At 38.4% G+C, this 26,435-nt stretch overlaps 1 protein-coding gene across 4 annotated transcripts in view; it reads left to right on the forward strand.

The window, feature by feature from the left end:
- Window positions 1-26,435, forward strand: part of NCKAP1 (NCK associated protein 1) — a 114,275-nt gene that overhangs the window by 45,937 nt on the left and 41,903 nt on the right. For all 4 annotated transcript variants that reach the window (XM_032783792.2, XM_032783790.2, XM_032783789.2 and 1 more), the window contains 10 exons: window positions 1-91; window positions 2,137-2,274; window positions 3,268-3,316; window positions 4,920-5,076; window positions 6,700-6,756; window positions 11,275-11,371; window positions 11,558-11,664; window positions 14,521-14,653; window positions 18,811-18,892; window positions 20,097-20,155. In XM_032783792.2, coding sequence (XP_032639683.1) covers window positions 1-91; window positions 2,137-2,274; window positions 3,268-3,316; window positions 4,920-5,076; window positions 6,700-6,756; window positions 11,275-11,371; window positions 11,558-11,664; window positions 14,521-14,653; window positions 18,811-18,892; window positions 20,097-20,155 — 970 coding nt within the window. The remainder of the gene's footprint in view (window positions 92-2,136; window positions 2,275-3,267; window positions 3,317-4,919; window positions 5,077-6,699; window positions 6,757-11,274; window positions 11,372-11,557; window positions 11,665-14,520; window positions 14,654-18,810; window positions 18,893-20,096; window positions 20,156-26,435) is intronic.

Genomic DNA, 26,435 nt, shown 5'->3' on the forward strand with positions numbered 1-26,435 from the left:
TGATAGAGAATATCCACGTCTTGGACAGATGATTGTGGATTATGAGAATCCTTTAAAGAAGATGATGGAGGAATTTGTACCTCACAGCAAGGTATGTTTGAATATTTTTTCACAGGTTCATAGTCATTGCTGGTTGAAAGAAGCATATATGTGAAAGCAAATGTACTAGTATTGAAAAAAAAAAACTCTACGAAATTAAATTATTGTTTTAGCAGATACAGGAACAGAGACGGACAATTTATAAGCTTTGCCAAATGGCCCCTCTGCTTCACATAAGTAAAACTAAACCAAAACTGGTTATGCTTTTTGACTGTGTAATAGATAAAAACAACTTACTGTTCATTTGTAATATGGTAGCCTAGAGGCCCCATTCAGGTTTAGTACCTCAATGTGCTGCCTTCAGACATCTTCACAGTAAGACCATAGAATTTATAATTAATTTTTTTTAGATGAGATGGAAAAAGTAAGCTTAATCTATGGGGGGATAATTGGCTGGCAGGACCAGTGTAACTGGCTGCATAGGTGAACTAATGAACAACTTGATGCGTCCAATTTTATTTTTGTTCACGCATGGATTACCATGTATACTCGTCCATAAGGGGAATTTTTTAAGAGAAAAAGGGAAGCACTAGAGAAGGGGATCAGCTTATGAATGGGTATAGAGAGGGAGCAAGGAGAGGCAGCACAGCCAGCAGAGCCAGAAGGGAAGAGGCGAGGCCAGAGTCTCTCCCCTGCTGGCCATGCTGCTCTTACCCCAGCCTCTGAAGCAGCTGCAGCTCTCACCGGCTGCAGCCATGCCACTTGACCCAGCCCCCCCAGAGCAGGCTGTGACCGCGTGGCCCGCTTGAGCATATTACTAGATATGGCTATGTCACCTGGCCCAGCCTGCTGGAAGATGCTGCAGCCATGCCGCCTGGCCTGGCCCACCGGAGCAGGCTGCGGCCACTCTGCCCAGCCTGCTGGAGCAGCTCCAGCCAGGCCAGAGACATCCTCCCGTGACCCTCCGCAGATAAGGTGGGAAGGGATGGGATGGGGGAGAGTGGGGGAGTCCTAGGTTAGGGGTGGGTGGGGTCATGTGGGGGTAGTCACGGTTTACTTCCCGGACCTCCAGCTCCCCTTCCCCCCTTCCCCCCCAAAAATTTCCCCACCAGTTGCTGTCCCGGCCTGTCAGGGTAAGCAGCTGGCACGCCAAGACACTTTTGTTTACTTAAATTTACCTCTGTGCCTGCAGATGCTCGAGGTAAACAAACCATCTTGAACTACCAGCAGCTTATCTTGATGGCCCGGGAGCCAGAGTTTGCTGATCTCTGAATTATAGGGTCAGCTTATGAGCGGGTCATAAAAATTTTCCATTTTTAGTTGTCCATCTTGGGGTGGGGTCGGCTTATAAATGAACAGACTTATGATCAAGTATATACGGTGTATATATAAAATAAAAATCTTCTGCTCTTGTCTTTTTTTCATTTTATTTTAATGTCATGTACCCTGATTCCTTGTACATCTCTACCTTGGTATAACGCTGTCCTTGGGAGCCAAAATATCTTACCATGTTATAGGTGAAACCACATTATATTGAACTTGCTCTGATCCACCAGAGCGCACAGTCCCTTCCGCCCCCCAAGCACTGCTTTACCGTGTTATATCCGAATTTGTGTTATAGCGGGTCGTGTTATATCGAGGTGGTAGTGTATTTTTAAAACAGTTTTCTAGTTTTCCATTATTAAGAAAAGAGTATCTTATTTCTTCTATGTGAGCAACAACTGGCTTTAGTTTAATTCAAGGCTTAGTGTAGTATTTAACCTCAAATATTTTAGTAGACAGTTGTGATTATTGCAAGAATGGACATATAGTATCAAATTGTTAGAGATTAGTTAGTTTTTATGCTAGGTTACATCAAGGCTTGAATGCCAGTGTTTGTCATTAGCTATTTAAGCTGCTGAAAATAGCAACTATTTGGCTGATTGCTATTAGAACAGAATACTGTGCTAATGAGGTAAAATAGTTTCTAACTGTGTCTATATATTATTACTGTACAAGAAGACTTCAAATGAAGTACATATCTTGGATATTTGCTAAATTAAAGCGTTTTGTCTTGCAGAGTTCTTCTAACTAAATATTATTTTTCTTACTCCCTAGTCCCTTTCAGATGCTCTAATTTCACTCCAGATGGTCTATCCCCGCAGAAATCTGTCAGCTGACCAGTGGAGGAATGCACAACTATTGAGCCTCATCAGTGCCCCGAGTACAATGCTTAATCCTGCACAGTCAGACACAGTATGACATTTTACCTTGAGTAATACAGTAGTATTAAATGAATTTTTCTGTGAAATAATTTAATTGTGTATATATATTTGATATAGGATTACATATTACTAGATTTAACTGTTTAATTCGCTGTCTAGAATTCAGTTTTTCTGGGCCATTTTTGAACCAATAATCACTTTGGTAACACTTGAGTATTTATACCTGCAGTGCAGAATGGAATTAATAACCTATTTAATTGTAAGACATCCTTTGTCTTAACACATACCTCTATCTCCGGTTCTTGGTAATTATCCTCTGAGGGAAAATATTGTGGATTGTATTGGGTGGGGAGGGCAGGAGATAGAATTCTATAGTATTTAGGGGGTTGATAGGGAAACTGGCGGGACATCAGGCTCAAGATTTGGATGCTTCTGTTTTTGGGTGCACGTTTAGTAATCAGCCGCCTTCTAGGTGTCAAGTTGGGCACTCAAAAATAGTCACCCAAAGTTACTAGTGACTGTTGAAAATCTTAACTTAGAAATATTAGTTAGATATTCTTATAAAAGGTTCTGCATAGCTTCGTTTAATTTTCCACATTACCTTGTGGACTGGAAATTTAATTTACTAAATTGTGTGTGGTTTTTTGAGATTATAAAATTTTGACAATTGTTTATCATTTTGCTCAAGAGACTGGAGACATAAATCAGTGTATGTCACACTCACCAGGGATTAGAAACTGATTTTAGACTGAGTAGGTTTTTTGTACTTGAAAAGAGTTCAGTCTCTCTAAAGTATGTAAGACTATTGATGCTTAAGCATCAGCTAAGCTAAAAGCAATTTAGTAAACATAAGCAATCTTCTTTGTTCTTGATATTAAGCTAATATGTCCTGACAGGCTTAGTGAGGAAAAGCTTATTAAATTGTTGCTGTTATGTAAAAAGCTATGTTCTGTAAAATGTATTCATTAGAAATTTTTTTTTTACTATGTATCATTAGTTTATTACAAATTATTCTTTCAAATAGATGCCATGTGAATACCTCTCTCTGGATGCAATGGAAAAATGGATTATTTGTAAGTACAGCTTTAAGAGAGTGTGCCTTTTTAATTGTTTTACTTCTATAAAGTGCCTATTAACTTTTCAGAATGCTGTACTAAAGCAGTTGTATTCTGTAGAATGTGGCTTGACTAGACCCTGTAGATCCTTTCATTTATTCAGTATATCATGCTTTTGTATGTCTTTAAAAAATTAGTTTATGTAATATATTACACTTGAATTTTTTGAGTTTCAGATTTTGTGACCATAATTTGTGTTTGAGTTATTCTTATTAGTGATAATTTAAGCAGTACCATTAATTAATTCATACCAATGACATTTTGGTTATTCATTGCTGTACTAGAAAATAAGGTGCGTATGCTGTCACACTATCTAGAGTGGCTCACAACTGAGAGTGCCAATCTAAGATCAGACTGTCTGTCAGAAAACAGGGCCAACACCCCAAACTGGTGGTATATTCTATAATTAGATTTCACCAAACCCGCAACAAATGTGAACTCATTGAGCGCTATATCAGTCTTACTGTGACTCCACAGTAAATCTCCTTAAGCTCCCCTGCCCATCTTGCCACCCAGACAAACCAGACTTAGTGAATAATGGTCACGTAAAATAAAAATCACACCACATCAGGTTACTCCCAATCCCAAAGGGTCAATCACTTACCCCAGATCAGTTTGGTACTCTGGATGTCACATCAAAGACCATGCTGGCAGCCAATTCTCTAGTAAACTAATTTAAGATTTATTAGCTAAGAAAAGAAGTGAGAGTTATTGATAGTTTAAAGCAGGAAAAGTTCATTAACAGGTGAGACAAAGTTTGTAAATCCAAAATGATAGCAGAGATGTAGTAATCTGCTGGTTTACCAAAAGTCTTTCAGGGTTACCCAGAATAACTCTGGGAATCTTTGTCGTCTTATCCAGATATTCTAGTCTGTTAGAATCCAAGCAGTCCAGAGATGAAGAATCATTCTTCTGAATCAGTATTTGTATTTTCTTTCCTCAGATAACACTCTAACAAGTGTTTTTACTCACTGCCTGGCTCCTTGCCTTGGAATTCGCGTTTCCTGTTACAGCCATTAAATCCTTCGTTAACATTTTACAAGGTTTTTCTGAGGAGTAACTTTAGTTCCAGGGTTATACATGAATGGAAATGTTAGTAATAGCAAACAACAATCCTTCATTAGTTTGCATGAAGTTTACACATTAAGTACATTTTCATCTTTACACTAACACACTTTTGATGTAGGGTTAATTAGTTACATGGGTATAGTAGTGTAATAGGATAGCAATCAACAGGTTATAGATAAGTGAAGACAATACCATTAACATTTCTTTTGAACTAAAGCTATTTACACAAGTGAATTGGTCTGATTACACTACAATACCTTTTGACACTCCTTTGATTTCTTTTAGCATATGTGTGAATTAGCCTGCAGCCCTGTCCTGAGCTGACAACTGGGTAGATGGTGTCACACATACAACTATACATGAAATCGGTATATTTAAAAACTATTGGTTTGGCAGTTGGCCACCGTAGTCCATTCAGTAGTTCAGGTTCTCATGTTGTCTTTGTATTTCTGCTCTGTGATATTTTACATCCATCTTGAATTTTCTTTTGAAGTTGGGTTTATTTTGTGCCATGGAATCCTGAATAGTGATGCTACAGCTTTGAACCTTTGGAAACTCGCTCTTCAAAGCAGTTCTTGCCTGTCTCTGTTTCGAGATGAAGTTTTCCATATTCACAAAGCTGCAGAAGACTTGTTTGTGAACATAAGAGGGTATGGTATTTTCATGAATGTATTATGTTAGTAAACTGTCTTCATTGCTGATAATGGAGTTAGAAATGATTATTCTAGCCCTGTGCTGTGTCAGGATGAGAATTGTATTACAGCTTTGATTAATGGTTTTAGAATATGGAAATACTGTTGGAGGGGAAGTAGGAGGTTAGATTCTCATGTCTGTTTCATTATCACCATTATGGTAAAAGATTAACACATTTTTATGTCGGAGCTTGTAAGTTTTTTCATGATTTGGACATGTTTGGATGATCTTGAAATAGAAACATTTTCCTTTTTTTTCAGAATGTATTTTTCTAATCCCTCATTGCTTAGAATGCTACATGTATTTTAAGATCATGTTAGTAGTATTGAAAATACAATGAAATGTAGAGCTATTTTGTATAAAAAAGGCACTCTTTGAAAACATATATATACACTTTGATATTTTTTGATAATATTTGATGATTTGTTCCATACATTTTTTGCCATAGGTACTCATCTTTCAGAGATATTAGCAATGAAAAAAACAAAACAAAAAGCCCCCCTGGTTCCCCAACTGTGCTTTAGTGCCTAAATTGAGCACTTGTTTGTGGATTGCTTTTAGTCCTTGTACATATATCTCTAGAGGGCTGGATCAAAACTGCAAAGTGTGTTCCAGGGATTTTGTTTAAATGTACCATTGCTTGAACAGTTGGTTAGAAAATTATGCATCTTCCTGTTAGATGAAAGTTCTGCATGCAGATTTTCAGTATTTACAACATTTAGGCTACACTACAGCTCAGGTCGGTATAAGCTGTGTTACTCAGAAGTGTGAATATGCCACCCCCCTTAGCGGTGCATGTTAGACTGACCTTGGGAAAGCTGCCCCCAATATAGCTACTGCTGCTTATAGGAGTAAGTCAACAGGAGAGCTCTCTTATTGGCTTAGAGCATCTGAACTAGCATTGGTGCTGCTGTAAACTTTGTAGTGTAGCCATAGCCTTAGCGTAAATCATAGACTGCTTCTTTTCAGTGCATGAACTGAAGGATTCCTATTCTGAGTATTGCGTTCTTTATTTTCATGTCAATTCAGACGTGATTTGGCAGCTGATCTGTCAAGCAGCAAGAGTTAATGTAACTGTATTCTGTGGGTTTTCAAAAGGTGTCAGAGGGTCGTGATCACCATGCCTTATCCATATTAATAAACGGGAGAGATTCTGGTGGTGGTGTTGGGGGGAAGGGGTAGAGGAAGAAAAATCTGTGTTATCTGAAAGCTCCAGCTATCTGCAACAGTCTTTGCAAGATCAAACACTAAAATATTGAAATTCAGTATTTTGCAATGAGGAAGGAAACATCACAATACATTTTAATGATTTCTAAAGGTCTGTCAAATAATCAAGTGTAAAAAATATAAGTATAAAATATGTAAAAAAACAGGAAATTGAGATCTTGATCAAGGATGGGTATTTCCTGTTACCTGTCCAGTGGCTCACCTCATTTAACCAGAGCAAGGTAGTCTTTATCCAGGGGCTGTTTGCTAAAGGTAAATTCCTTTTGCTGTGGAACTACAGAAAGCATAGGGCCCTAGCTCTTGCTAAGGCTGTTACCAATATTTGTTGACATTTCATCTTATTTTTCTCACAGCTACAATAAACGGATTAATGACATTAGAGAGTGCAAAGAAGCTGCTGTATCACATGCGTAAGTATTTTATATAGAACCACAGCATGCTGTGTTTTTTTTCAGACTTGAGTACTGCTTACTTTTGTAAAAAGCTTAAAACTAACTACAATCTTAACTGGAATTTTTTTATATCATGAGTGCATTTAAATGGAACTTTATACTGAGCTATCCTGTCATACTAAGCTTATTGTTCTTGGCTTTGTTTTCTTTTTCCTGCTTGAAAGCAATATCTTCTTGTGTACTGCTGTTTAAAAACAAACAAACCAAACCCTTACTTGAACAAAGTCTTTGAATTGACATTTTTGTGCATGAAGTTTTCCGAAATTCAGAATTGAGTTTTTCATCTTCATATTAAGTCAGATCAAAATATACACCTCTACCTCGATATAATGCTGTCCTTGGGAGCCAAAAAAATCTTACCTTGTTATAGGTGAAAACGTGTTATATTGAACTTGACTTGATCCGCTGGAGCGTGCAGCCCCACCCCCCCGAGTGCTGCTTTACTGCGTTATATCCGAATTAGTGTTCTATTGGGTGGCATTATATCGGGGTAGAGGTATATTTCTATTCACTATTTCATCAAGCTTCTTCAAGAGTAAAACTATTGTAAATAAAACATGGAACGTGACGTTTTAATTTTTGAATAGTTGTAGCTTTGTAGACACTTAACAGTGGCACAGGAGCTCTACTATAGTTAAGGTTGTGTCATGACATGTTCAGAGATGGACCTTTCTGAGTCCTTTAAAACTGATGTGTTTTAGTTGGACTTCTGAGAAATTTGGTGTACCTCAGGAGGTGCAAGGTGAAGTTTGTGATCCAAATTCGGAGCCATTTGAGCCAGGAGTCCTGAAGATATAATTCCTGGAAAATACTAGCCATTTAAATTTTATTTATTTGGGGCTAGCACTGGAGATGTGATGTGGGTCAAAATAATCTCAATCTGTAATGTTTTACCCCGGGTAGTACATGACACTCATTCTATATTTGGGGGACCCAAATAGAAAACCGTATTTAAGAAAATGTATATTTTTTGTAATACATACACACACCAATGCCAAAAAATAGCTAGGGGGTTTCCATTCCCACAATTTTATATATGTTTTAAACTCAACTCTTGTAAGTGGTCTAAAATCCAAATGGCTACTCAGATTGCTGTGAAATTTGATGTGCCTCATGGTGCCTCATGATAGTGTTAGTGATTCAGATTTGGGGTTATTTGACTGAGGGGTTCCATAGTTACATCTCCCCCCCTTCCTCTCCCCCCAAAAGCATCAGGTGCCTTGTACTGTTAAAAAGAGAGGTACTTATAACTGGATGAATCACAGACCTCTTGGTTTGCTGTGATCTCACCCTTTAGTTAATACATCTAAAGATAAATTAATCACAAGCCCCCATCTAATACAAAAGGATTTGGCTTCGCGTTACTATAGTTTGAGAGTCGTGGGTGGCAGTTTTGTTTTGGGGGGAATATAAGCAAACTATTTAGGGGGAAGTATTATACATGATTGCTTCCTGGGAGTGGAGAGGTGTTGGGGGAGTGGTGTTGAGGTCATATGGAGAGGGAAATAAATGTGGATGGATGATAGTGGAGGTGAGAGAGGATGGAGTGTCGGGAGACATGTACAGCAGCCCCTAGCTTGGCCAGAGTACCCCATCTTCCTGCACCCCCCAGCTGTGTCATTGCACCCCATCTTCCTGCACTCCACAGCTCTGCTAGTGCATCCTACTGTTTGCACCCCCCATGTTAACCACTGCACCTCAACCCTCTGCCCCCCACCTGTGCCAGTTCTCCCCAGCCTCTCACTCAGCTAGTGCATCATAACCTTCTGGCATCCCAGTCACCCTTCACCCTCCGCCCCCAGCTCTCCAGTGCACCTCAGCCTGTTTGCACTGCATATTTTTAAGAACACTTTCATAGATGTCCAAAAAGCCAGAATTCAGGAGGAAAGCCGTATTGGTTAAAAAAAAAAAAAAAAAAGTGGTTTAGAGCAGAAATGAAGACAGCTATAAAACGTGTGTAATGAGAGAGAAAGAGAGAGACAGACAGGCACACATGGAAGAAAGGTGAAGTTGATAGTAATGAATATAAATCAGATGGTAAGAACTGTAGAAAATTGATAAGAGAAGCAAAGGGACACGAGCAATCTGTGGCCAGTTGAGTTAAGGACAAAAAGGAGTTTTTAAAGTATATTAAGAACAAAAATAATCCTAACAATAGTATTGGTCTATTACTAGATAGAAATGGTAAAATTATTACTAATATAAACAAAAAACACAGATGTTAAATATTTCTGTTCTATATTGGGGTGGGGGAGATGAGGTAGTCTAATCATATAACTCTTTCCATTTCACTAATTTCTTAGGAGAATGTTAAACAGCTGCTGCTAAAGTAGCATCAGCTGGTCTAGGCAATTTGCATCCAAGAATGTTTTAGGTTTTTTTGGTTGGCTGGTTTTTTCTTTTCTTTTTTTAAAAAGCTGTCTGAGGAGCACACTGGACCATTAATGTTGATTTTCATTAAGTCTTGGAGACCTGGGGATGTTTCAGAAGACTATAAGAAAGCAATAATGTGTCAATATTTAAAAAGAGTAAACAGGATGACCTCTTCAATTTTATGCCTATCAGCCTGACAGTGATCCCAGGCAAGATAATTGAGTGGCTGATACAGGAGCTGATTAATAAATATTTAAGAGAGTAATATAATAAATGTCAGTCAGCTTGGAGATGAGGAAAATATATCCTGTGAAACTAACTTGATGATTTTTTTAAGGAGATTTCAAGTTTGGTTGATAAGGTAATATTCTTAGACTTCTGTAAGGCATTTGCTCTGGTACTGCTGTGACATTCCCCAGGGTACAATCTGGACTGTTGAACCACTATGTCCCCTGTAGCCCCGGGTGCCTTTTACACTGCTTTGCTAGTGACAAGCAACCTCTCAAGGCTGTGCTCTCACACAGCCATTAGCAGAGTTACATCAGTGTTCTCCCAGCCATTCATGAACAAGGCAACGCCCACAAATGCCCCAGCCTTGCATGCCAGGAATGTGTTTCTTACACTGCTCAGGACCCCTCCACTCCCAAACAGAGGAATCTCATTAAAAGTCCATCATTTCATCAAAGGGAATGATTATGCACCAGCTTTTTTAACCTGAGTAGAGATTCTTCAAACCCTTAAATCAAAACACAAAAATAATAAAAGAAGTTGATTTAACTAGAGAGAGATTTTAAGTAATAAGTAGTAAAGGAATAAAAGTTAGAGTTGGTTACAAAAGATAAACGCTCAGGCGATTTCCTAAACTTCACTAATCTAAATAATAATTGAAAGCAAAAGTATTGCTCTCACCCAAAACTTTCAGCAGTCCATACTAACTGGAAAGCCTTCCAGTTAGGACCACTTCCCCCCCTAGTTCAATGATGGTTCTCTGTCTTTCAAACAGTCCTGCTACTGTGAGGAGAGGTCATACATAGGTCTTATTTTATACCCTCCTCCTCTCTTTGAGGAATACTCCACAAAACCCTACAACCAGGGGCACCTCTCCTAAGAACAGAGCGAATGGGAGTCTCTGTGGGTCCATGTCCAGCCACAGATGATCAGAGGCAGTCTGAGGACCCAGATAGTCACAGAGCAGGTGTGGGGTACGTGTGGGGGGAGAGACAGAGTGCTGCCATTGGCTCATAGCCCAGAAGGGCAACAATAGAAGCCAATTGAGTAAAGCAGCACCCCGAGTGATTCTTTGAGCCTTCCACTCTTAGCTGTGCTTTGACCTTTTCTGCCTCCCAGTCTGTAGCTAAAATCTACCTCAAAATACCACTCTGTTTATCTGAACCTCGGGTTAGCCAAAAATTAGATGTTCCCCACGGCCATTCAGATACGTAGGAGCATATCATACTTAAGACCCGTACACTGGTTACCCTAACAGCCATCTACAGGTTTGGCTTTTAACGGCGAATTAGACTTCCAAAAACTCAACTTTTTTTTTTTCATTTTAAGACCCAAATACCTGAAAATAATTTCCTGCTGTTTTTCTGTGAAGCACAAAATTCGGTGGGAGTATAAGACTTTATAAATAATACATCATCAAGAAAACCATGGCAGGTAGTTTATACCCCAAATTTAGGTTTATTTAACAAAAATAAATGTTCCAGTTTCCAAGGGACAATTTTTTAAATTTATGCATTCCCCCAGCATTTTTTGAAATCTCCACAATAGAACATTGCTATGCTAATGCATGAGAACTCAAAGTAACTAGCTAGAAACCTGAGTAAAATACAAATTGAAAAGTGTGGGTTGTGAAGAGTAGATTGTAATAAACTTCTTAATGATTTAAAGTGTTAGTAATTGAAGTGACATTTTTATTCTGACCTGTGTTCTTTCAATTACTGAGTTGTCTTTGAAGTTGATGAAATATGAACTGTAAATTTTAAGACCAAGACGCTCAATTTAAAAATAAAATTCTTTCCCCAAACCCATTTTTATAGTGACTCAGAGTAAATATTGATAATTAATGAATTTCAATCTTTGGTTTTTTTAATACAGTGGATCAATGCATAGAGAAAGACGCAAGTTTTTACGGTCTGCACTGAAAGAACTAGCTACCGTCCTGTCCGATCAGCCAGGCTTGTTAGGTCCCAAGGTAATTGCAGTAGTTATTTTTGATGGGTATGTAGTCTATGACATTTTCTTTCAAACTTTTTACAATAAGCTAATTTTTAACATGTCTTGGAAAAAATGCTACTTTAAAAAAGGTAAAATTTGGTAAAAAGGTAAACATATATAAGGTGTTTCTTTTAGGAACTAATTCATATTTTTTCTCTTCCAGGCACTTTTTGTATTTATGGCATTATCATTTGCTCGTGATGAAATTATTTGGCTTCTTCGTCATGCAGATAACATGCCTAAAAAGAGTGCAGATGACTTCATAGATAAGTAGGTTAATGATATTTAGTGTGGTACTTTAAATCTTTATGCAGCATTAACAGGGAAAATATATTTGAATGTAAGATGACCTGTGCAGGAATCATTGTGACTGTATGCATGAATTAGGGCTGTTCAGAAAAGTGGAAATTTCAACTTTTCATTGAAATACTAAAACCTGAAATTTTAGCCAAAAACTGGAACTTTTTGATGATAACTTAAAACTTTTGGGCAAAAAGCTGACACTTTTCATGAAAAATTTAGTCAAAACCCCAATTTATCTTGGAAACAGTTCAGATGGAAATTTTTTTACTAGCCTTGGTTTGTGTAAACCAGCTGCTTATACTTTTGTTGAAGCAATGTAACAGAAAATTATATGGATATAAATTAGTTTTAAATTTACCTTGCATTGTAAAATTACTAATACCCCAGTCCTATGGAGAAGTTCAAGTGACTAATGTTAAATCAGATAGTGCTAATCCAGTTGTACAAAGTGCCATATATAAACAAGAAAGATGGCCGCAGGATACCTGGATAAAGAAATGATTCTAGTGGACTGTGGGGGAACAGCGCCAGCTTCTTTTAGTAGCCAATCCAGGAACTTCTCTCAGTCTTCAAGTGGACTAGCTACACTGTGAAGCTCTTCTCCCATGAGAGTAAAAACTGAATGTTAAGTTCCTTGAAGGTCTGCTGTCAGTAGAGCAAGCTAACCATGAATCTCTTCACACCAATGAAGACTGAGCTTTCTGTGCTCTACAAGTGGAATAGGAAACCTTGTGATTCAGCCAGTGATCTATTCTCCATCCACTGGGGAGAGTCAGCTGAGACATCCCATTCACTTGATTCCATAGGTTTTGAGAGAGAAAACTGGACAAAATCTGATCCTAATTACACCATGCTGGCACCATTTGCTGTTAATCCTAATATTTTTCCTTCAACAAATTTTATATGCTGACTCTGTATAATACTAGAAAAACTACATGTGAAGGATTGGTTTATGAAAAGAAAACTCTTAACAATATTGGCTGTCAGATCTCTTCAGTGGTAATACCCAGAAGGGTATCCACCTTAATTTTATTACCTTACCTAGGAGAAATTACCTTGGTATGTACAACTTAATCCTGTGCCATCTGTGGTATGCAAAAACCCTTTGCACTCAGCGTTTGAGGAGCCATCAGAGGCCCTTCTGTGAATGTTGTCCACTGTGTGTGGCACCCTTCACTATGCAGATCTGAGGGCAGAGGAAAACCTGTCTTAAAGCCCTTGGTGGGTAATTCTTGCATGGAGATTAAATACAGTGCTGAATGGACTCACGTTCCTTTTCTCAAATCTTTGTGTCCATTTACTTGTTTTAGGTAACCATTCGTAGTGATCGTTACCTCGGAAAGGAGTGTGGGGAGTTTCCTAATGCTCCCTCAGTAAGGTGGCTGTTGGATAATCCCTAACTTTATTTACAGGCTGGACAGTAGTTTTCCTAGAACCCGAAAAATTACCATTAACATACCTTGTGTTTATCTTACTCACATGTGCCATAACCTAGATTTAGTCTAGAATTTTAAGGTCCTAGTCTAGAATTTTAACTAGTTACTTCGCGATCTGGCTTCTGCAGGTCAAGAGTTTTTGTTCTGTTCAGTAGCTCCAAGTGTGAGGAGAGGCCTTCATATCCTAGCAGAGTGACTCCTTCATATGTATTCAAGTAGTATACTAAGCTCCTTTTGGGTGTCCAGACACCTTCCACCAGAAAAATCACTGTCTTTTGGGTAGAACAGAAAATCTCTGTGGATTAAATCTACCAAGTAACTATCTGGCAATCAGTTCACCGCTTCATTTGAAATTAAGTGGATGTTTAGCACATTAACAGATACGATTTTCAGACAATACTGGGAGCCATAGTCTAAGGCCAGATCTATGCTAAAAAATTAAGTCTATCCAGGTCCATCACTTGGGGAACATTGAGTGACAGATAAGGCGATCTAATTTTCAGGGGTAGACGGTGCTAGGTTGACAGAAGAATTTTTCCGTTGACTTACCTACTGCCTTTTGGGGATGTGAATTAACTACGCTCATGAGAGAACCCCTCCCATCGCTGTAATGAGTCTCTCTAATGAAGCGCTACAGTGGTGCATCTGCGGTGCTACAACTGTGCCGTTGTAGTGTTTCAAGTGTAGACAGGCCCTGAGATGGTGCTGCTCCTTCATTGTATAGCGTCACTCGTTGTGGGAATGGCTAGGCATAGCCTGTTTCCAGTCCAGTGAGCATCCAGCAGATAAGGAAACTTTGATCTTATCTTGTAAACAGATTTATTTTTTAGTAGGGAGAACTTCCAGTATGAAAGCCTCACCATTGTAATTATTGTTTAAGTTGATTTCACCGAATTAATCAATTTGATTAAAAGAACAGGAGTACTTGTGGCACCTTAGAGACGAACAAATTTATTCTCAAGTACTCCTGTTCTTTTTGCAGATACAGACTAACAAGGTTGCTACTCTGAAACCATGTGGACATTTCAATTGGGGTGCTAGTGGGAGAGGGAGAGCTTCTTTGGAGAATAGAGTTTGATCTAAAAGCATTCCTTTGGGGCCAGAGCTTCATGTTTTTTACCCTTTGGCCTCTTGGTCTCCCTTCTTACAGAAACTCAGATCTACAAGGTGAGACCAATAGTTTCTTGGTTTTCCCTGCTCACTGAAAGACTCTAGTAAATAATTTTTTTTAAAAGAAAACAGTGAAAGCTTAAAGCCAATAAACTATTCTAAATCCTTTGTAAACAAGTGTTTCTAGTGGAAAGGGATCTATCTTAACTTCTTTCACGAAGGGTATGTTTTGGTATTTGTAAACTTTTCTTTTTTTTTTTTTTTTTTCCTTCCGAAGGCACATAGCTGAACTAATATTCTACATGGAAGAGCTCAGAGCTCATGTGCGAAAATATGGACCGGTGATGCAGAGATATTATGTGCAGTATCTCTCAGGTTTTGATGCTGTGGTCTTAAATGAACTTGTGCAGGTGAGAGGTTGTTTGTTCATTTGTTTTTATAAACACATGTGCAGGTTTGCCAAAGAGCTTGTTTAGCTGTTGTCTCTGATGTGGTATTTAGAAAAGCATGTCACTTTGTATAAAACTTTGATTGCTGCAGTTGTGTTGTTTAAATAATAAATATTGCAAAATAAAACAAACCAAATTAGTTCATGGTTCAGCTTCATGCTATAGAGATTGGACTTTGATTACGTTGTTAACATAAAAAAAAATGTAAATTCTGTTGCATTTGGTGAAAAAAATCTATATTCTCCTAAAGGTACAAACTGAAATAGGTTAAGATTCCTGGCTGTGTTCTTTACCAACTGACTGGCAAGAACGCCTGTAGCTTCAGAGTTGTAAAACTGTGAACCATCTCACCAGTGCATAGTACATTCCTGCTTCTATCAGTGTGAAAAAGGAACTGACAGGATCTAGACTATGCAAATACTTTAGGTTTTTCAGCTGTATTTTCAGCATTTCTCAACAGTTCCCTTGACTGTTTTCCTCAGGAACAATAATCTTTTGAGCCTTATTGCTTCTGATCTCACTTTAAAATGTTTATATGTATATATTTGTCCACATAGAGCACTAAAGCTTGATGCCTCTAGTAGCAGTAAGATAGTCTTTTTTTCTTTTGTGATATTTCTTCTTTATAAGATCTCCGGGAAGCAGCACAGTGCCCTCAATTGCTGCCTGAGAGTAGTCATAAGATGTAGTTTATCAGCGTAATGGAGACACCTTGGCCTATACTACTTCACAAATACGCTGAATAGGTGGGAGAGACTGACTGACTGGAGCCCTCTGGCTCCTCTTATAAGCTTGCATCCATCCATCCACCCACCAATAGGTACCATAACTACGCTAGCAACAGTTCATGATCAGTAGTATGAAAGACAGTTGACAGATCTAATAATCTTTGTGGATTCTTGGTTCTTGTCCATTATCAGCAAGAAGCTTGCAAATTATGCTGGTGGACTCTCTCACTCACATGCCTACCACTAAATTGGCCAATGTGAAGGAAATCTGAGGACTGTAGGTATTGTTACAAGTTGCTTTGCCGCAATCTTCTCTATTCAGCTTCCCCTCACAAAAGAGATGAGGTGATAAGGATTAGTGAGAGGTGTGTGTGGTGGTTGGGTTTTTTTTGATTAAGAGCCTGATGTTATGCTTTTGTATTAGCTTGAGGGTCATTTACAGCAGGAGGAAAGGACTTCACAGTTTTTGTAAATATGGAAGCACTCACTATGAAGTGGAAAGTACATGTAGAGGGATTCAGCACTTATGTCACTAGTAATCCCTCTTCACAAAACCGTTCCCCAAAAAGATCTTGTATATTCTTTGGACACTAACAGACCCGATATCCTAAAATGTGGTTATAGTTCAAGTATAGTGAAATCCTGGCCCCATCTATATCAAGAGCAAAACTCCGATTGACTTTGTGGGTTCTGAGTGTCATACCAATGTTCTACTTCAGAGAGCAAGGAGAGACATTTTGTCGTCTTTGTTGGGAAATTTTAGGTGTGGAACTGCAGGTGTCTCAAAATAAATTTCTGACTGCAAAGGAGAACATGCTCACAAACTTCACTGATTCCTTCCCATCTCAGGGGGGTGGTTAGAGCCACCTTCAATATATGGACCTCTTTGCAATACCTCTACCTACTAAGTTGCTGTTTTTTTACACGAGAGACAGCCCTGTACCATGGAGATGGACATTGAGATCCATGGATATCTTTGCTATTTCATAGGGAAGGACTTTTACGTACACCTTGCACGGTTTTGTAGATAAGAAGCCTGGCCAGTCTGAGGATAAATGTGTGTTCCGAGATGCTGATAATGCCTTATTATCTGAGAGAGATCTGTTTCTCATCCCCACTGGATGTGATCGTGCTCAGCCCATTAGGTTGAAGGTTTCTCCACATTTGATATCATAGCACCTGAGCACATCATCTCCCAAGTCAAGTCCCTGTCTTCACTAGCTCCTGAAAGGGTAGAAACAAAGAGGTTCAGTGCTTCAAGGCAGGTGCCTCAAGTTCTCCCATCTGCTCAAAAGGAGTTTGTTGAAGTAAAAGTAACTAGAGATGAGGTTTTTCACTAGTGTCATGTCTCTTGCCTGTAAGGACAAGCCAGAAGGGCAGAGAATGCAGACATATCACAAGAAAATTCCATTTATTTTGTCAGAGTAGCTATACCTAAAATATGAGTGGCCATGCCTGCAAACCAGAGTGGTAGAGCATGGATGGCTCAAAACTCAGATCAAAGAAGCCACTGACTATATATATATTATAGTGTGTGTTTATATTTGGAAAATGACTTTCACTCATCATTGCAAGGGCATGGGGAGACGAAGCAACAGAACTCAGAATCCGACTTCACTATGTGATTCTTGAAGGCTAGGACCCTGTCTCTTTTTTGGATAGTATTAAATATGCTGATAATGTTCAGCAAATGATATTTCCAAAGCAAAAGGCAAAGCAGACGAGTTTTGAGTTTATGTAAAATAACTTGCCAGGAATAAAATTGGTATTGCATGAAAATTGTTTTGTTTTTAAAGCTCAAAGAAATTGGAAATTAGTATGATTAATACAATATTAGTCAAATTATTTTCTTCACCTAGAACATGACAAAGGTATGTAATGGTGATCTACTGTATTTAGACTATACTCTTGTGTGACCAGTAGATGGAGCTCACATTTTGCTAATCTATACTTCCGTCCACATGAATGCATTCATTTCTTATTTAATTAGATTGTAGATTTATAGTTAGGTTGAATGTGTTGTAAATTCTCTTTTAATTATTGAACTTAATGCTGTAAAACAATAAAAATAACTCATTTACATTTTAATTTTTTTTGTATTGTGTTGTTTAAAACTAAGTGAATACTTGGAGTTACTGATTTGGAATGATTTATTTGCTTCTAGCAATTAAATACCTGCTTTTTGCTGCTTATGTATGTTCCACCTGTCATCAGATCAGCCTTCTCTATCTGGAAAAGTTATGACTATAAAAGTTGTACCGTTATTTCTTCACATCTGCATGCTCCAGAGTGATGGTATAGATTACATTTTTCTGAATTTGGCATCAGTGATCCGTGAGAGATGATATCCTAGATGCAGTAAATGACATTTAAGTTCCTTGTACAAATGTACATTAAGATGAACCATGAAATGAGGAAATGATCATAATAGCAGGTTGAGTCCTGGGGCTAACTACTTTTAGTACCAGAAACACAGGGATAGGTTGAAATCATTAAGTGGTGAGATCCAGTATCTTTTGAAACTCCGGGTCTGGAAGAAAACCCAAGAATATTGACTATAATCAGAACGATATAAAATTAATATTGTGGTTTAGTAGTCTTCCATTGCAATATGGTCTTAGTGTTTACAACAACTGCTATCTGTGTGAAACAATACTTTTTATATTGTCTGAAAACGTCATATCTCATCTTCCAAATGGTATAAATCAGCTGTTTTTTACCGTTGTTTGTTTCTGGACCTCTGCAAAATTTCAAATGGAGTTGTGGACCCCTTTGGAAGTCTTAGATGTAGTCTGTGGACCTCCAGGTTGAAAACTACTGGTATAGATCCCATCTAACTGTCAGTTTATGAACTGTTAGATGTGGAAATCATAGTTGAAGTGGGATTTAATGGGAAGCAAGGTGGTGAGCTAGTGTGATCATGTGTTTAATAGCCTGTCTTGCAGCTTGCCTGGTCTGACTTTTGCATGCAGAGAGGTCAGGTGGCCATCTAGATCAGCAAAATACTAGGAACGGAAAAATGTGTAGTGACTATTGCATGAATGACTAGGCTGGAGAGCGTGGAGGCTTTTTACCTAAAAAACTCGTAACAGTGCACTGTTTACTAAAGCGCTGCGTAATCCCTTTGCAGCTGCATAGGGATTGTAATATTTTTTTTTTTCTCATCACTGGCTGAGGACAGCTTGGAAAAGTTTACTGGTTCCAGAACCACTTGCACCAGTCTCCTGTTAAGGCTGCCTCTGGAGAGATTGTTTTCTTGTTCTTAAAGTTAACTTTTTAAAAATGAGTTTTAAAAAAAACACTCTGGTGTGTATTTACTAAATTTGTGGATTTGATTATTCTTGATATTGTTTCTGTGAAGCAATTGATGTGTTTCCATTGTTGTTTTAGAATCTTTCAGTGTGCCCTGAAGATGAGTCAATCATCATGTCCTCCTTTGTAAACACTATGACTTCTCTGAGTGTGAAACAAGGTAAGGCTGTTCAGATGAAGAGCTCAAGCAAAAGTCAACTGAAGCTCTGTCTCTATTACCTTGAAGCTCAGGCTTTCTGGTGTTTTAGGATCAGAGATATTTTTCTCTGCATGATGGCTGCTTCTCTCCATTCTACTTCGTCCTGTTTGCTTTCTGTTGTCTTGTATAATCCCATCTGCTTGATACATCAGTGCACATTCAGCAAAGGGAAATTTACTGGAAGGAATCCTGCTCCATAATTTTCAGAAATTAGTATTCAAGTAAGTTTCACATTGCTGTTGCTGACACATGGTAAATGAGAAAGAGTGTACCTGGAATCTTAAGCAGGAGTGAAACACATCAGACAAAATGCACTTTCATTGCTGCTGCACATATATTATGTCATGGTGTTCTACTGGTTTCAGTGAACAGAATTTGGAATGCCACCACAGAGCATCAAAGTGATTAAGTGAAAGAGGAGGAAGAAAAATGGTGGGATAATAGAATGCTGAAAGTATTAAAAATTACTTTGTCTTCTCTGTAAAATGCACAGTGGGCAGAACATCATCTTTATTGTCCAGTGGGCATGTCAGGGCAATGTCATGTGGTGGTATGTCAGATTTCATGTAGTGGTATGTCAAATTAGACTACAATAAATTCAGTTTCTGGTAGGCACATTGTTAACCTAAGGGACTCCTTCAGTTTACTCTTTAGTTACCATTGTCAGTGCACACAATCTAGGGTAACAGTGTATATTATTACTGCTTTTCTTACTCTGAGGGGACCAGAGTCCATTCATTGGAAGGCAACTTCACCTGTTAAGCTGTGAGGAAGAGGTCTGCAAAGCAGCTGTGTTGTCCTTATCATACATTTACCAGGCATAGGATAGACACACACGCCTTTGCAGCTGCAGCTTTGTCAAAACTACAAGAAAAACCACAACAGTAGTCCCACTTTTTTTCATTTAAAGTGAGTGTTTATTCATAACTCATACAGATAAATGCTTTATCCACTCAAAGGCAATTTTATTCCCATGATCATATATGCTGGATTGGAATAATTTTTAGTAAATTATCAGACCAAATCTAACTTTATTCTCCTAAAGAAAGTGATCATTAAGAGCCTTGTTATTAAAATTGTCCTTAGAAAAATGCGAGTGAATTTTTGTGTTCATATTTACTCTTTAAAGATTTTATTTTACAGTCTCTATTTTTTTCTGATGCAGTTGAAGATGGGGAGGTGTTCGACTTCAGAGGAATGAGATTAGATTGGTTTAGATTGCAGGTAAGTTTTAAATGTGTACTTTTGCAGATATGTTGTAAGGAATAATTTTGTGTTTAAATTATTGCCTATTTAACTGTGTTTATCTTGCAAATGAGTGACAGATATTCAAAGGAGGACAACTTAATATACTGATACAAAATAAAATTTAAGAGGTTAATCCATTGGCATATTTTATTTTAATTGTTTTTATATTTTCTATGTATGTCTTTGTAAATACCTAATACAATTAATACTGTTTAGAAATCAAATATATCGAACACAACATGGTACTGACACCTGAATACACCACACAGTACACTGGTATTTGATTTCAACCAAAGGAATTTATAGACTTTTTTATAGTGTGAGAAAATAATGCAATTTATTTCTATCTGATAAAACTGTTGCTTTACATTAAATTACATTACACAGTGCTTCACAAATGGAATAAGCCTTTTCCAGGCAGGAAATTTCTACACTAGCTTTGAATTTATTACAGATCAGAAAGAAAATCTTAGGGTTTTTAACTAAGCATTAAAAAATGAACGCTCAGGTGTCTAAATACTTAACGCTGTAGTGTGGCCAGCTGTATTAACAAGGTGCCAGTGTATATAACTGTATTATGTTCCATTGCATTGCTCATTAATTGCATTTGAGATAATCAGTATAAATGGCATAGCTCGTACTGTCTTATTGGTTTTCACATAAATATCAGCACTAGAAATTCAACCGTGGATCTGAAAGTTGTGGCTGTTTGGCTCTTGCATTATCACCAGTAATACAGATTCCTCAAGCTAAGTTCTGATCTTCTTAACACTTGTACAATTTTTCTCTTACGTGAGTCTGCACAGATGTAACTAATGGCAGAATTTAGCTCTACCATTAGAACTTTGTTAACAAATCTGGTGCTTGAACCAAAATAGAATAAAGCACTCTGAATCCCAGTAATATTGGCTCTGCAGTGCTAACAGGATTAAAAAGTAATTAAAACTTTTTTGTTTGTAGAGTAAGTAGATGCAATTCTGAATACACACAGTGAAGCAAATCTGTTGAATGACTGCTGTTTTTACATAGTCACTCGCCAATGTATGGCCGCACTTTTCATTGTCTTTTATCACACCCATAATTGTAGTAGACTCCAAAGTACTTTTAAAAATGTAAATTTGAAATACAAACTTTGCATAGGTAGAGCTTTCCTTTCCCTGAAATGTAACATCTGTTTAAGCATCACATTGCAATACTGCACAACCATTTAAGCAAGAAAGCAAAAAATACTATGTATTGTTGACATGGAAGAATATTTAGATAGGTAAAATGAAATTTGGCATAGACATGGGTTTTTAGCAAAATCACTGTAGACCTCCAAATATTGAGAGAAATATTCCAACCTCCTGTTCTTGAGTGTTTTATTGCAAAGAATACTCAAGCAAGCTTTCCTGAGCAAAATTCCAGATTGTCAATTGGCAGGCCAATCATCTTTCTGGGAAAGTATTTTTAAGATATCATAAAGAGCCTGGTTTTCCTCAGCTGTGCAAAGAAGCTGTAAAAACAGGATTGGAAAAACATGATCTCCCTCTTCATGTAACTGTTTTTCACAAATAGAACACATGCTCAAAGTCCATTTTGGACTTGGACCCAGGAAATCTTTGGCTACACATGTAATGTGACTGAAATTCTTAAGTTACCTTACTCGCATGTAACATCTGCAACAGTAGCAGAATAACACATTTTTATTGGTAATTACAGGGAACTGCAGCAATATTTGTTTTAAAAAGAACTGGAAGGTCTCTTCAACAGAGAACATTAGTAGCCAAATCTGAGGTATTAAATCCTCAAATGAACTATCTTTGTTGTGATAGAAATAAGAAAACATCTATTTAAAAAAAATTAATTTTCAACAAAAATTGGTTTGGGGGGGTGGGGGAACCTAGATTTTGTTGTTAGTTAAAATTAAACATAAATCTGAATACCATTACATATCAGACTCTTATCCTGTAGTGCATTAAATGGAAGGGTACAATTTATTTTTAAATATAAATTGAAGCTAATATAAGTCGTAATAACTTGTGAGCCATTGATGACAAATAGTTCTTGCCTTGCATTTTTTCAGCACTTTTCTGTAAATGAATTTCTTACGGGCATACTGTAAATCCTGCTTTGTAACTCATCCTTTGCTGATATGAAAAAAGAGAATAACTGTGCTCAAGAGGGCACTGGCAACTTGAAATTTAGTAATGTCTAGTTTTAAAAAAAGTTAGATTGTTACTACACCTTTTCTTGAATTTCCTTGTCAATTTTTATTTAATAATTTTTCTGCATTTTACAGGTGTCTGTCTCTCTCCAATTGCTGTGTGAAAATACATACAAACACGCGGCTTATGATTCAAAAATTGCTGTGGGCTGCACAAACTAAGGAAACTGAAAAATAAAGAAAGTTAATGTTTCTCTCATCTTATAGTAATTGTTGTGTACTTTATAACAATAGCAAAAACAAAGCAGGATTTACCGTTCATTTTACTGTACTAAGGTTAGATTACATGTATAGAGTTAAAATGGAAAGCAGAAAAGAGTGATTCAAGAGATTTTATTGGGTGGTGATTAGATAAGCAGATTTTTCCTAAAGCCACTACATATAAAATTTTCCATAAAACATCTTAAGTTGAAATCTTGGCCCCACTGAACTTCCTGGGAGTTCTGCCTTTCACTTCAATAGAGTTGGACTATCACTGCTAGCATGTTAAAAAGGACAGTACATGACATTTGTTAAAGCTTTTAAACCTTTTTTTTTAAATTGTGATTATAGCTACTACTTAGAAGCACAAAACTGAAGTATTTTTTGCCACCCATTTGTTTTTCATCCATCAGTCACTGATACGTTGTTAGAAGACTGTTCATGAGTACTATGTCTTTTTGTTTTTAAGAAGTGAATTGAAGCATTTGTTTAAAAACTATACATCAAGAATTAGATAGAAACAACAAAGAAATGCAGGAAAATTTATCAAGTTAAATTTTGGGTAAATTAGCCTTGTCCTGGCCCACCTATGCTTTTTTTAAAATGGGAAACTTACAGTAGAATCCTAATTGGGATTTAAAACTGTAAGATTTATTTAATAGCTGGAGATGCAGGAGAGGATGATTGTCTCCTACCCTCTTCAGTCTTTGCAGAGTCAGGCTGCTTTTTTGCATCTTCAAAGCTGTTCATGCCTCCACCCATCCTTACATTTCTGCTTCCATCTCTTCCTACCTACCCCTTCAAGCTTCTTGGCTGATTTCACATTGTTTCCTCATCTCACAGTACCACATGCACCTGGAGTGGCTTTGCAATAAAATGTGTGTCTGGATTCTTCCTTCTGCTCTTTCAGAATCTTTGGAAATTATTATGCCATGAAGCATTCTATGTTGTGTTGTACTGTCATATTCACTCCTGCCTTTAGATTGTAATTTCTTCAGGGCAGGTACTTCTATTCATCACAGACCAATCTTGGTATTAATGCTTTGATCCACTGTTGCATTTCTAGCTCCTACCTCCACTTCTTGATTGAAGACAGGACCTGCAGATGGTACGCTAATGACATCTGGAAAGAGCAGAGCTCCCGGAATTAGCGAAACACGGTCCAAAGACTAAGCTGAGATACTGTTTTGGCTGAGATGTTCCCTCTTCTTCTACTAATAAGCAGGCTTTCAAATGGGCATTGTTCAGATCTTATTACTTGCAAGAGATGGGTTTTGCAGAGCCCAGGTAGCTGCTGGCTTATGCAGGCATGCAGCAGCAAGTGAGGTTGAGCATTTTTGATTTTTTGAACATCTTCAGTCAGGGGGTGCTGGCAGATTTCGGTCCAGCTGTTCCTCTTACCTACTCCTCTCCATACATCTGCAAGAGAACATGTATAGTTAGTAGGGGAGAGGTTCTTGGTCTGTCAAAGGCTTCTCGTTTCCCATTCTCAGTGTGGCTGGATGAACCAATTGTGTTAGTTTGGATCCCACTGTTAGGGTGACCAGACGGCAAATGTGAAAAATCAGGACAGAGGGTGGGGAGTAATAGGAGCCAATATAAAAAAAGACCCAAAAATCAGGACTGTCCCTATAATATCGGTACATCTGGTCACCCCACCCACTGTAAGTGTACATGTACTTGATGGGTGCGAAGTGGGCTTTTTTGAATTGCAGTGTCCCTCAGGGCCGTGCATGCAACCTGTGTCTTCTCGTGCAAAGGCATAAAGGGCAATTTGACTGCAACTCCTCCCTTAGTATCTTACCACCTGCAGCAACGAGACAAAACCCAGCAAACATCCGACCTACTACTCCTACAGAGCTTCAGACTCAGCAGTTTCCAGACTGTTAGGTGAAGTAAATTTATCTTCACCCTCCTTATTTTCGATCTGTAAATTTCATCTTTTTCTCCCTTCCCCCTGCCCCCCAAAAAAGTCCCATCCTCTTCATTCAGTTTTCAATATTTATAGCAGGGATAGATGCCTTGGGCTTCCCACCATGGCAGACGGCAAACTATCAGGGTTTAAACCCTGCCCAACACAGACCGGACTCATCCTCCTGGTCAATGGCCACAGTTGGCGATTTTTCTGGTTCAGGGGGAATAAACTCGATTATTTAAAAAATATTAAATTGAATGTTTTTAAATTTTAAATTAAATATGGGTTTATTTTTAAAAATAAACCTCTTTAAAATTAAATGTGTAATTGACAACCTGTGTGAATTTACTATAACCTATTTAAATGATTTGAATTAAGAAAAAGATAATAACTATCAGGATTGTTTGCTGAATATAACTCTTTGGGAGCTACCATGCCTCATTCCATCAGGCTAGGCCCAGTATCACCTCAGACAAATGGATGTTGGATATCATCACCTATAGTTATCCCATCCATTAGTATACCCTCCTAGCTCTACTCACCTCAATTTCCGATCTCTCTTCAGGGACCTCTTTAACAAGCCTTAAAAAAAAAAAAAAATTTAAGAAGTGCAATACTTTGCAAACTCTTCTACAGCTCCTGTGTATAGTAATATAGGAGGAGAGGGTTTTATTACTTTTAATTCCTTATTCCAGAGAAGAAAGGGAATCTTTGTCTTATCCTAGACTCAGAAGACTGAACAGATGTATAGATAGAGATAGAGATAGATATATGCCTTCTCAGGTTCAGGATAACTTGCCTTCATCATTCCGTCCATGTCTACCCATACTTGGAAGACTGGCTAATCAGAGGCGGATTACAGCAGGAGGCAGCAATGAGCCTTGAATATGCTGCATCCCTGTGCATCTGGCTGGGCCACCTAATAAGCTAGGAAAAAATCACTCATTCCATTGCTGATGGTAGTTAGCAGGAGCCCAGAACAACTCCAGATCAGAAAAAAATATATCTGTCCAGGGATAGGTTCCAGTCATTACAGGCACTCATATTCCAGTTAATGAACTACCATCAATGTCTTATGTCCACTAGGAATTTACTGTGTGATAGCTAATGTATGTTAGTTATGCTATAACACACACTTTTTTTTCCTTCTTGCAGTAAAGACAAAGCCTATCTTGAACCAATTGGCCATGCTATAGTCTCTCACCTACCCATTGGTGGTGATTGGGGAACGGGGGGCGGACATAGAGGGGCATCCTTCATACTGGATACATCTCAGAGGTGATGTGTGAGGAAAGGCGATGCCCAGATTTCTCCTATAGTCTGCTTTTTCCTCATGGAGGAAAGTGGAGGAGGCAGGGCGAGCAGTGACACAAGGCATTTTGTGCTCCTGGTCACTGTGCCCACGTGAGCTGTGTAAGGGGAGGGCAAGGAGCAGCTCTTGTTGACTCACCGCACAACCCATGTGGGGAAACTGACCAGCAGGCACAGAGCACCTGGAGTTGCTGTTTGCCCCTGCACCCCCTCAGCCTAATGGGAGGCATAGAGGAATGTTGGAGGGAGGGGTCAGCCAGGTGTTCTCTGGTAGCAGGTCAGTTTCTCCCTCTTCGGCTGTGTTAGGGGAGAGCAGGAAAGCTGTGACCTAGGAGAGGCAGGCAGCTTAACTGCTTCCCAAGTGTCTGCAGTGTACAGCCCAGGTGAGTGACAGTGAATTACTCCTGTGGGAATTGGAATTCTGTGCCTGGTTCAGCTGCTGCGGGGTGAGGGAGAGGACAGGATTTCTTCTTCCCCTGGGACAGCTGGGTCTGGGTCAGACCCACCCCCAGGAACCTCCATGGCTGCATGAAGCACCGCATCCCTCCCCTGCTTCCTGCCTCCATCACTTCTTAGCTGCAGCGAGGAAAGTCACTATGGGGAGCTTGACCACTATCCACCCA

Source organism: Chelonoidis abingdonii, chromosome 10 (assembly GCF_003597395.2).
Source record: "Chelonoidis abingdonii isolate Lonesome George chromosome 10, CheloAbing_2.0, whole genome shotgun sequence".
In the NCBI taxonomy this organism is placed as follows: domain Eukaryota; kingdom Metazoa; phylum Chordata; order Testudines; family Testudinidae; genus Chelonoidis; species Chelonoidis abingdonii.